Source organism: Phyllobates terribilis, unplaced genomic scaffold, assembly GCF_046119375.1.
Source record: "Phyllobates terribilis strain yellow unplaced genomic scaffold, ASM4611937v1 Scaffold_1__5_contigs__length_1240528914, whole genome shotgun sequence".
NCBI lineage: Eukaryota > Metazoa > Chordata > Amphibia > Anura > Dendrobatidae > Phyllobates > Phyllobates terribilis.
The window spans coordinates 583601231-583613293 of NW_027362761.1; the positions used below are offsets into that span (position 1 = coordinate 583601231).

The following is a 12063-nucleotide window of genomic DNA, read 5'->3' on the forward strand; positions in this document are numbered from 1 at the left end:
CCCGTCTGTCTCCCTCCTGCCCCGTCTGCCTCCCTCCTGCCCCCTCTGTCGCCCTCCTGCCCCGTCTGTCTCCCTCCTGCCCCCTCTGTCGCCCTCCTGCCCCGTCTGTCTCCATCCTGCCCTATGTTTCCTTTGATTCTGCCCCGATCGTCCGCTACAGTAAAAAAAAAAAAATACTAATTGCTCAAGTCTGAAAAACTGAAAATATCCATCAGGGTCAAATGTTAATTAATTGTGTAGTTTGGTGCGGATCTTTTTCAGAACAGAAAAAAGAAAAAGGATAACAAAAATAAACAAAATCCCGATATATCAGGATCCAGGAGGGAAAGAAAATCCATCAGCAGCTTGGATGATTCTGGCCGCTGTACGCGCTGCTGCCAGCAGAGGGCGCGCTGCGCTCACACTACACAGCACCCGCCGTCTGCTTCCTCTGCGCTGCGCCCTGTGCTCTGGGTAACGGTCGCTATGGTTCCGGTTGTCATGGAGACGGGACGCGGCCTGGAGGCTCCGGTGAGCAGAGCAGGATAACGAGCGGCGGAGCCATGACCGAGATCATCTGCCAGTGGCTGAACGAGGAGCTGGGACTGTCCCGGCGCGTCGGTGAGTCGTGTCCGGACTTTCTGGTACTTGTAGTGCCCCCAGCCTGCACCCTGTGTCCAGGAGTCCAGACAGGCGGGCTGACAACCCCTGTGGGAGCTATGGAGGCAGCTATGACAGTTGTCAGCTCCTAGGTGGAGAGTATCAGGGGTGGCTGATACGTCCCCGGGGTCTCCAGTAGTAATGGGGTTAATGAGTCCGTCCCTGGGGGTCTCCAGTAGTGATGGGGTTAATGAGTCCGTCCCTGGGGGTCTCCAGTAGTAATGGGGTTAATGAGTCCGTCCCTGGGGGTCTCCAGTAGTGATGGGGTTAATGAGTCCGTCCCTGGGGGTCTCCAGTAGTGATGGGGTTAATGAGTTCGTCCCTGGGGTCTCCAGTAGTGATGGGGTTAATGAGTCCGTCCCTGGGGGTCTCCAGTAGTAATGGGGTTAATGAGTCCGTCCCTGGGGGTCTCCAGTAGTGATGGGGTTAATGAGTCTGTCCCTGGGGGTCTCCAGTAGTGACAGGGTTAATGAGTCCGTCCGTGGTGATCTCCAGTAGTGATGGGGTTAATGGGTCCGTCTCTGGTGATCTCCAGTAGTGATGGGGTTAATGAGTCCATCCCTGGTGGTCTCCAGTGGTGATGGGGTTAATGAGTCCATCCTTAGGGGTCTTGTGCAGGGAAAGGGTTAAAAGACGGGTCCCTGGGGGTCCCCAGTAATGAAAATGTGGCATTTCCCTGGTTGCATAAGGTTAACAGGCACATCCCTGGTGGTCTGAGGACAGCAAGGAGTTAATGAGCCGTCACTGATGGTCATTGAGAGTGAAAGGGTTAATAAAGGCTTCACTGCTGCTCTAGAGCTGCATGCATCTGGTGGTCCTCAGGAATGAAAGTTAACAGGCTCTTCCCTGGTGGTCTTGTGTAGTGAGAGGTGGAAGGGCATCAGCTGTAAGCGACACTTGTAATGATATTGCTTCTGGTAAGGAAGACATGGACGGCGGATTATTGGTGGCGGATTATTGGGAGGCACCGCCCTCGGGGTCCCTTCTCACTCTTAAATGAAGGGCTAGCCCAGCGCGGTGGCCCATGTGCTGCAGTGCAGGGAGCAGAGGACATGCGGCTCTTCCCACTCTGGTATTTTTGGCTGTTGGGTTTCATGAAAGAAAAAATTGCAGTTTGTCTCCTGAAACCTATGTCCAATGCTGGATGCAGAATGAGTTAACTTATAATCAGTCAGTGAGCTCCTTGTAATTGGATTGTCTTTAATCTTCCGAATATGAAGTTTAGCTCAACTTTTCATGTGCTCATAAAGCGGCGCTCAGAGAAATTAGAGTTGTCAGGTCTCCCAGTATGAGCTCACTAACTGATTCTCAGTTAACTCATATGCTACAGGGGTGTCTCTGGATTTAAAAGTAAAAAAAAGTGCTTGAAATGTATGGCGATAGTACATAAAGGTACTCATGTAAAACTGCAGGGTCACCAACCAGGTTCTGTGTGTGAATGGGTAAACAGAGATGAGGAGGAGATGTACGGCAGTGCAGCACTGTGGAGGGGACGGGTAGGGTGGTAGACAGAGATGAGAAGATGTAGGGTGGTGCAGCACTGTGGAGAGAACGGGTAGGGTGGTAGTCAGAGATGAGGAGGAGATGTAGGGCAGTGCAGCACTGTGGAGAGGACGGGTAGGGTGGTAGACAGAGATGAGGAGGAGATGTAGGGTGGTGCAGCACAGTGGAGAGGACAGATAGGGTGGTAGACCGAGATGAGGAGGAGATGTAGGGCGGTGCAGCACTGTGGAGGGGACGGGTAGGGTGGTAGACAGAGATGAGGAGATGTAGGGTTGTGCAGCACTGTGGAGAGGACGGGTAGGGTGGTAGTCAGAGATGAGGAGGAGATGTAGGGCAGTGCAGCACTGTGGAGAGGACAGATAGGGTGGTAGACCGAGATGAGGAGGAGATGTAGGGCAGTGCAGCACTGTGGAGGGGACGGGTAGGGTGGTAGACAGAGATGAGGAGATGTAGGGTTGTGCAGCACTGTGGAGAGGACGGGTAGGGTGGTAGACCGAGATGAGGAGATGTAGGGTGGTGCAGCACTGTGGAGGGGACGGGTAGGGTGGTAGACAGAGATGAGGAGATGTAGGGTGGTGCAGCACAGTGGAGAGGACAGATAGGGTGGTAGACCGAGATGAGGAGGAGATGTAGGGTGGTGCAGCACAGTGGAGAGGACGGGTAGGGTGGTAGACCGAGATGAGGAGATGTAGGGTGGTGCAGCACTGTGGAGGGGACGGGTAGGGTGGTAGACAGAGATGAGGAGATGTAGGGTGGTGCAGCACAGTGGAGAGGACGGGTAGGGTGGTAGACCGAGATGAGGAGGAGATGTAGGGCGGTGCAGCACTGTGGAGAGGACAAATAGGGTGGTAGACCGAGATGAGGAGGAGATGTAGGGCAGTGCAGCACAGTGGAGAGGATAGATAGGGTGGTAGACCGAGATGAGGAGGAGATGTAGGGCAGTGCAGCACTGTGGAGAGGACGGGTAGGGTGGTAGACCGAGATGAGGAGGAGATGTAGGGCAGTGCAGCACTGTGGAGGGGACGGGTAGGGTGGTAGACAGAGATGAGAAGGAGATGTAGGGTGGTGCAGCACTGTGGAGAGGACGGGTAGGGTGGTAGACCGAGATGAGGAGATGTAGGGTGGTGCAGCACTGTGGAGGGGACGGGTAGGGTGGTAGACTGAGATGAGGAGATGTAGGGTGGTGTAGCACAGTGGAGAGGACAGATAGGGTGGTAGACCGAGATGAGGAGGAGATGTAGGGCGGTGCAGCACAGTGGAGAGGACGGGTAGGGTGGTAGACCGAGATGAGGAGGAGATGTAGGGCGGTGCAGCACTGTGGAGAGGACAAATAGGGTGGTAGACCGAGATGAGGAGGAGATGTAGGGCAGTGCAGCACAGTGGAGAGGATAGATAGGGTGGTAGACCGAGATGAGGAGGAGATGTAGGGCAGTGCAGCACTGTGGAGAGGACGGGTAGGGTGGTAGACCGAGATGAGGAGGAGATGTAGGGTTGTGCAGCACTGTGGAGAGGACGGGTAGGGTGGTAGACAGAGATGAGAAGGAGATATAGGGTGGTGCAGCACTGTGGAGAGGATGGGTAGGGTGGTAGACCGAGATGAGGAGATGTAGGGTGGTGCAGCACTGTGGAGGGGACGGGTAGGGTGGTAGACTGAGATGAGGAGATGTAGGGTGGTGTAGCACAGTGGAGAGGACAGATAGGGTGGTAGACCGAGATGAGGAGGAGATGTAGGGCGGTGCAGCACTGTGGAGGGGACGGGTAGGGTGGTAGACAGAGATGAGCAGGAGATGTAGGGCGGTGCAGCACTGTGGAGAGGACAAATAGGGTGGTAGACCGAGATGAGGAGGAGATGTAGGGCAGTGCAGCACTGTGGAGAGGACGGGTAGGGTGGTAGACCGAGATGAGGAGGAAATGTAGGGTGGTGCAGCACTGTGGAGGGGACAGGTAGGGTGGTAGACAGAGATGAGGAGATGTAGGGCAGTGCAGCACTGTGGAGAGGACGGGTAGGGTGGTAGACGGAGATGAGGAGGAGATGTAGGGTGGTGCAGCACTGTGGAGAGGACCGGTAGGGTGGTGGACAGACATGAGGAGGAGATGTAGGGCGGTGCAGCACTGTGGAGAGGACCGGTAGGGTGGTAGACCGAGATGAGGAGGAGATGTGGGGCAGTGCAGCACTGTGGAGAGGACGGGTAGGGTGGTAGACAGAGATGAGGAGGAGATGTAGGGTGGTGCAGCACTGTGGAGGGGATGGGTAGGGTGGTAGTCAGAGATGAGGAGGAGATGTAGGGTGGTGCAGCACTGTGGAGGGGATGGGTAGAGTGGTAGTCAGAGATGAGGAGATGTGGGGCAGTGCAGCACTGTGGAGAGGACGGGTAGGGTGGTAGACGGAGATGAGGAGGAGATGTGGGTTACGAGGCAGTGTGGTTCCAATAAGATGGCACATGATCTGTATAAGATATTTATTGGCGACTAATGCTCTTCAATAAGCTATGGGGGTCATAATATTTACTTTTGTCCTTCACTACTTTAGTTTATCTCTGGGTGGCATTAAGAACTTTTTCTACTGCCTGACATTCTGACCTATGGAGTGAGTGATTATGATACACATTGAGATCATGTGCAATATATAGATTAGCCTCTGTATTGTTTATCTTCCAATCATGTACCACAACTATAATTATGGTTACAAATGGTTGTTGCTATTAGGTTGTACATATATGAAATTTTGATTGTATGTTATTTATGTCAGGGGTCGACAAAGTTGTTCAGAATTTAGGAGCCAGAATTTTTTATAGTATATAGATATAGCGACTGGGGTATATACATATATACACAGGTGTATATATATATATACAATGATGTATATACATAGAGACACTGCTGTATATACAGCACGATATACATATATACTGGTGGATATACATATGTACACCAATGTACATACATATATACTGCAGTATATACAGTGCTGTATATACACCAGTATATACTGCAGCTGATGATTGCAAGTAAAATGAAGACCTTTTAATAACACATACATTGGAGGGGGTTGCTGGGTAACGTATGTAGTGTGTGGCCATGTGATTTTGGGGACACTGCAGCATTACACACCGGGCAGTGCTTCAGCGGCCACAGAGGAGGGGTCAGCGGCGGGAGATCACCATGGACAGAGGCTGATGTTTGTCTTGCTGCCCCTCGCGCTGCTTTGTGCGCAGCACTCGGCGGAGCGCCACCTGGCGGCCGCAGGCGGTTGTGCAGCCGTGCAGCGCTACCCCCTCCCGGCCATCAGGTTCCAATCGCCGCACTCACAGCAGACGAGAATTTCCTCACACAATACCACGGGCAGCGAATGTGCAGCGCGGCGGCTGCACGACTGCGGCCTCATTGTACGCGGCCGGGGAGGGGGGATGGTGGGGCACACACTGTATGTACATATAGACCCCCTCACACACGGCGTCTCCCCGGGGAGCACGGCCTTTGTATGTACTTACACAGGTAGCGGGAGATGAGAACGGGCCCCCGGCCACAGCGATCCTTCCCCCGTAACCCAACTCTCCCTGTCCAGTCCCGGAGCATAAGGGGGGCGGAGCAAAGTGGAGAAGGCGGCCTGAGCGATACTGTCCCTGCTTCCTCCGATTGGATGACTCCGTGCAGGAGGTGGGATTGGATTGAGAGTAATTTTTTTTCTTCTCAACTCCTCAAGCACCAGACAACATTTTCTAGGCGCCACTGGCGACCAGGCGCCTGGGTTTGTCGAGCCCTGATTTATGTAATTCTATTTTTGGACTATATGAATTGAATTTTTGAATCATGTTCACCACTAAGTATTGATGTTATATACATAATCATGATTTCAAGTAATACTTACATCTAGAACCACACTGCCCAAATCTTTTAACTGTTTTTTTTTTAAGGACTATTTTATAAAAGGGTTTGTCTGTTTGTTGTGTAATTCTGTATTTCTTGATATAGTAAACTTATACATTTTGACAGTATATGAATTAGTTTTTTGACTTTTTCTAATGAGGTATGAGAATTAGGCTGGGTGCCCACGTAGCATTTTTCAAGCGTATATGCTGCGGAATTTCCGCAGCGTAAACGCTTGAAAAACGCATGTATATCCGCACCCCATGGTCCCCAATGGGATTCCGCAACTTCTATGCACATGCTGCGGATTTTTCCGCAGCGTTTATGCCGCGTTCAAAAATTCGCAGCATGTCATTTAATTTTGCGTTTCCGCAAGCAGAATTACCTTTGTCCAATGCATAAAAAACGCAAGGCAATTCCGCATGTGGAAAACGCGTGATAAACGCGTGAAAAATGCGCGATAAACGCGTGCGGAATTCCGCATGCGTTTTTCCGGGAGAGGACTTGCATTTATGCAGCAGAAATTTTCTGCTTCATAAATGCAACGTGGGCACATAGCCTTAATATAGAGATGAGGAGGAGATGTAGGGCGGTGTAGCACTGTGGAGGGGATGGGTAAGGTGATAGACAGAGATGAGGAGGAGATGTAGGGCGGTGCAGCACTGTGGAGAGGATGGGTAGAGTGGTAGTCAGAGATGAGGAGGAGATGTAGGGCGGTGCAGCACTGTGGAGAGGATGGGTAGGGTGGTAGTCAGAGATGAGGAGGAGATGTAGGGCAGTGCAGCACTGTGGAGAGGATGGGTAGAGTGGTAGACAGAGATGAGGAGGAGATGTAGGGCGGTGCAGCACTGTGGAGAGGATGGGTAGAGTGGTAGACAGAGATGAGGAGGAGATGTAGGGCGGTGCAGCACTGTGGAGAGGATAGGTAGAGTGGTAGACAGAGATGAGGAGGAGATGTAGGGCGGTGCAGCACTGTGGATGGGACGGGTAGGGTGGTAGACAGAGATGAGGAGGAGATGTAGGGCGGTGCAGCACTGTGGAGAGGATGGGTAGAGTGGTAGTCAGAGATGAGGAGGAGATGTAGGGCAGTGCAGCACTGTGGAGAGGATGGGTAGAGTGATAGTCAGAGATGAGGAGGAGATGTAGGGCGGTGCAGCACTGTGGAGAGGATGGGTAGAGTGGTAGTCAGAGATGAGGAGGAGATGTAGGGCGGTGTAGCACTGTGGAGGGGATGGGTAAGGTGGTAGACAGAGATGAGGAGGAGATGTAGGGCGGTGCAGCACTGTGGAGAGGATGGGTAGAGTGGTAGTCAGAGATGAGGAGGAGATGTAGGGTGGTGCAGCACTGTGGAGGGGACGGGTAGGGTGGTAGACAGAGATGAGGAGGAGATGTAGGGGGGTGCAGCACTGTGGAGAGGATGGGTAGGGTGGTAGTCAGAGATGAGGAGGAGATGTAGGGCAGTGCAGCACTGTGGAGAGGATGGGTAGAGTGGTAGACAGAGATGAGGAGGAGATGTAGGGCGGTGCAGCACTGTGGAGAGGATGGGTAGAGTGGTAGTCAGAGATGAGGAGGAGATGTAGGGCAGTGCAGCACTGTGGAGAGGATGGGTAGAGTGGTAGTCAGAGATGAGGAGGAGATGTAGGGGGGTGCAGCACTGTGGAGAGGATGGGTAGAGTGGTAGTCAGAGATGAGGAGGAGATGTAGGGCAGTGCAGCACTGTGGAGAGGATGGGTAGAGTGGTAGTCAGAGATGAGGAGGAGATGTAGGGCGGTGCAGCACTGTGGAGAGGATGGGTAGAGTGGTAGTCAGAGATGAGGAGGAGATGTAGGGCGGTGCAGCACTGTGGAGAGGATGGGTAGAGTGGTAGTCAGAGATGAGGAGGAGATGTAGGGCGGTGCAGCACTGTGGAGAGGATGGGTAGAGTGGTAGTCAGAGATGAGGAGGAGATGTAGGGCGGTGCAGCACTGTGGAGAGGATGGGTAGGGTGGTAGACAGAGATGAGGAGGAGATGTAGGGCACTGCAGCACTGTGGAGAGGATGGGTAGAGTGGTAGTCAGAGATGAGGAGGAGATGTAGGGTGGTGCAGCACTGTGGAGAGGACAGGTAGGGTGGTAGTCAGAGATGAGGAGGAGATGTAGGGTGGTGCAGCACTGTGGAGAGGACAGGTAGGATGGTAGTCAGAGATGAGGAGGAGATGTAGGGCAGTGCAGCACTGTGGAGAGGACAGGTAGGGTGGTGCAGCACTGTGGAGGGGATGGGTAGAGTGGTAGTCAGAGATGAGGAGGAGATGTAGGGTGGTGCAGCACTGTGGAGAGGATGGGTAGAGTGGTAGTCAGAGATGAGGAGGAGATGTAGGGTGGTGCAGCACTGTGGAGGGGACGGGTAGGGTGGTAGTCAGAGATGAGGAGGAGATGTAGGGTGGTGCAGCACTGTGGAGGGGACAGGTAGGGTGGTAGTCAGAGATGAGGAGATGAAGGGTGGTGCAGCACTGGATGGGATGGGTAGGGTGGTATTCAGAGATGAGGAGGAGATGTAGGGTGGTGCAGCACTGTGGAGGGGACGGGTAGGGTGGTAGACAGAGATGAGGAGGAGATGTATGGAGGTGCAGCACTGTGGAGGGGATGGGTAGAGTGGTAGACAGAGATGAGGAGGAAATGTAGGGTGGTGCAGCACTGGAGGGGACGGATAGGGTGGTAGACAGAGATGAGGAGATGTAGGGTGGTGCAGCACTGTGGAGGGGACGGGTAGGGTGGTAGTCAGAGATGAGGAGGAGGTGTAGGGTGGTGCAGCACTGTGGAGGGGATGGGTAGGGTGGTAGTCAGAGATGAGGAGGAGATGTAGGGTGGTGCAGCACTGTGGAGGGGACGGGTAGGGTGGTAGACAGAGATGAGGAGGAGATGTAGGGTGGTGCAGCACTGTGGAGGGGACGGGTAGGGTGGTAGACAGAGATGAGGAGGAGATGTAGGGTGGTGCAGCACTGTGGAGAGGATGGGTAGAGTGGTAGTCACAGATGAGGAGGAGATGTAGGGCGGTGCAGCACTGTTGAGGGGACGGGTAGGGTGGTAGTCAGAGATGAGGAGGAGATGTAGGGTGGTGTAGCACTGTGGATTGGACGGGTAGGGTGGTAGTCAGAGATGAGGAGGAGATGTAGGGTGGTGCAGCACTGTGGAGGGGACGGGTAGGGTGGTAGTCAGAGATGAGGAGGAGATGTAGGGTGGTGCAGCACTGTGGAGAGGACGGGTAGGGTGGTAGTCAGAGATGATGAGGAGATGTAGGGTGGTGCAGCACTGTGGAGAGGACGGGTAGGGTAGTAGTCAGAGATGAGGAGGAGATGTAGGATGGTGCAGCACTGTGGATGGGACGGGTAGGGTGGTAGTCAGAGATGAGGAGGAGATGTAGGGTGGTGCAGCACTGTGGAGGGGACGGGTAGGGTGGTAGTCAGAGATGATGAGGAGATGTAGGGTGGTGCAGCACTGTGGAGGGGACGGGTAGGGTGGTAGTCAGAGATGAGGAGATGTAGGGTGGTGCAGCACTGGATGGGATGGGTAGGTTGGTAGTCAGAGATGAGGAGGAGATGTAGGGTGGTGCAGCACTGTGGAGGGGACGGGTAGGGTGGTAGTCAGAGATGAGGAGGAGATGTAGGGTGGTGCAGCACTGTGGAGGGGACAGGTAGGGTGGTAGTCAGAGATGAGGAGATGTAGGGTGGTGCAGCACTGGATGGGATGGGTAGGGTGGTATTCAGAGATGAGGAGGAGATGTAGCGTGGTGCAGCACTGTGGAGTGGACGGGTAGGGTGGTAGACAGAGATGAGGAGGAGATGTATGGAGGTGCAGCACTGTGGAGGGGATGGGTAGAGTGGTAGACAGAGATGAGGAGGAAATGTAGGGTGGTACAGCACTGTGGAGGGGACGGGTAGGGTGGTAGACAGAGATGAGGAGATGTAGGATGGTGCAGCACTGTGGAGGGAACGGGTAGGGTGGTAGTCAGAGATGAGGAGGAGATGTAGGGTGGTGCAACACTGTGGAGGGGACGGGTAGGGTGGTAGACAGAGATGAGGAGGAGATGTAGGGTGGTGCAGCACTGTGGAGGGGATGGGTAGGGTGGTAGACAGAGATGAGGAGATGTAGGGCAGTGCAGCACTGTGGAGAGGATGGGTAGAGTGGTAGACAGAGATGAGGAGGAGATGTAGGGCGGTGCAGCACTGTGGAGAGGATGGGTAGAGTGGTAGTCAGAGATGAGGAGGAGATGTAGGGCAGTGCAGCACTGTGGAGAGGATGGGTAGAGTGGTAGTCAGAGATGAGGAGGAGATGTAGGGTGGTGCAGCACTGTGGAGAGGATGGGTAGAGTGGTAGTCAGAGATGAGGAGGAGATGTAGGGCAGTGCAGCACTGTGGAGAGGATGGGTAGATTGGTAGTCAGAGATGAGGAGGAGATGTAGGGCGGTGCAGCACTGTGGAGAGGATGGGTAGAGTGGTAGTCAGAGATGAGGAGGAGATGTAGGGCGGTGCAGCACTGTGGAGAGGATGGGTAGAGTGGTAGTCAGGGATGAGGAGGAGATGTAGGGCGGTGCAGCACTGTGGAGAGGATGGGTAGAGTGGTAGTCAGAGATGAGGAGGAGATGTAGGGCGGTGCAGCACTGTGGAGAGGATGGGTAGGGTGGTAGACAGAGATGAGGAGGAGATGTAGGGCACTGCAGCACTGTGGAGAGGATGGGTAGAGTGGTAGTCAGAGATGAGGAGGAGATGTAGGGTGGTGCAGCACTGTGGAGAGGACAGGTAGGGTGGTAGTCAGAGATGAGGAGGAGATGTAGGGTGGTGCAGCACTGTGGAGAGGACAGGTAGGATGGTAGTCAGAGATGAGGAGGAGATGTAGGGCAGTGCAGCACTGTGGAGAGGACAGGTAGGGTGGTGCAGCACTGTGGAGGGGATGGGTAGAGTGGTAGTCAGAGATGAGGAGGAGATGTAGGGTGGTGCAGCACTGTGGAGAGGATGGGTAGAGTGGTAGTCAGAGATGAGGAGGAGATGTAGGGTGGTGCAGCACTGTGGAGGGGACGGGTAGGGTGGTAGTCAGAGATGAGGAGGAGATGTAGGGTGGTGCAGCACTGTGGAGGGGACAGGTAGGGTGGTAGTCAGAGATGAGGAGATGAAGGGTGGTGCAGCACTGGATGGGATGGGTAGGGTGGTATTCAGAGATGAGGAGGAGATGTAGGGTGGTGCAGCACTGTGGAGGGGACGGGTAGGGTGGTAGACAGAGATGAGGAGGAGATGTATGGAGGTGCAGCACTGTGGAGGGGATGGGTAGAGTGGTAGACAGAGATGAGGAGGAAATGTAGGGTGGTGCAGCACTGGAGGGGACGGATAGGGTGGTAGACAGAGATGAGGAGATGTAGGGTGGTGCAGCACTGTGGAGGGGACGGGTAGGGTGGTAGTCAGAGATGAGGAGGAGGTGTAGGGTGGTGCAGCACTGTGGAGGGGATGGGTAGGGTGGTAGTCAGAGATGAGGAGGAGATGTAGGGTGGTGCAGCACTGTGGAGGGGACGGGTAGGGTGGTAGACAGAGATGAGGAGGAGATGTAGGGTGGTGCAGCACTGTGGAGGGGACAGGTAGGGTGGTAGACAGAGATGAGGAGGAGATGTAGGGTGGTGCAGCACTGTGGAGAGGATGGGTAGAGTGGTAGTCACAGATGAGGAGGAGATGTAGGGCGGTGCAGCACTGTTGAGGGGACGGGTAGGGTGGTAGTCAGAGATGAGGAGGAGATGTAGGGTGGTGTAGCACTGTGGATTGGACGGGTAGGGTGGTAGTTAGAGATGAGTAGGAGATGTAGGGTGGTGCAGCACTGTGGAGGGGACGGGTAGGGTGGTAGTCAGAGATGAGGAGGAGATGTAGGGTGGTGCAGCACTGTGGAGGGGACGGGTAGGGTGGTAGTCAGAGATGATGAGGAGATGTAGGGTGGTGCAGCACTGTGGAGAGGACGGGTAGGGTAGTAGTCAGAGATGAGGAGGAGATGTAGGATGGTGCAGCACTGTGGATGGGACGGGTAGGGTGGTAGTCAGAGA

General features: G+C 54.2%; 1 protein-coding gene across 2 annotated transcripts in view; it reads left to right on the forward strand.

Annotated features, from left to right (window-relative positions):
* The first annotated feature begins 441 nt into the window (after positions 1-441).
* The window catches only part of SPEF2 (sperm flagellar 2), a 158622-nt gene continuing 147000 nt past the window's right edge, over positions 442-12063 (forward strand). The window contains exon 1 of one of the 2 annotated variants that reach the window (XM_073681592.1): positions 442-600. In XM_073681592.1, the coding sequence (XP_073537693.1) occupies positions 543-600 (58 nt within the window). In that variant the 5' untranslated portion in view covers positions 442-542. The remainder of the gene's footprint in view (positions 601-12063) is intronic. The other variant, XM_073681589.1, reaches the window with a different exon arrangement.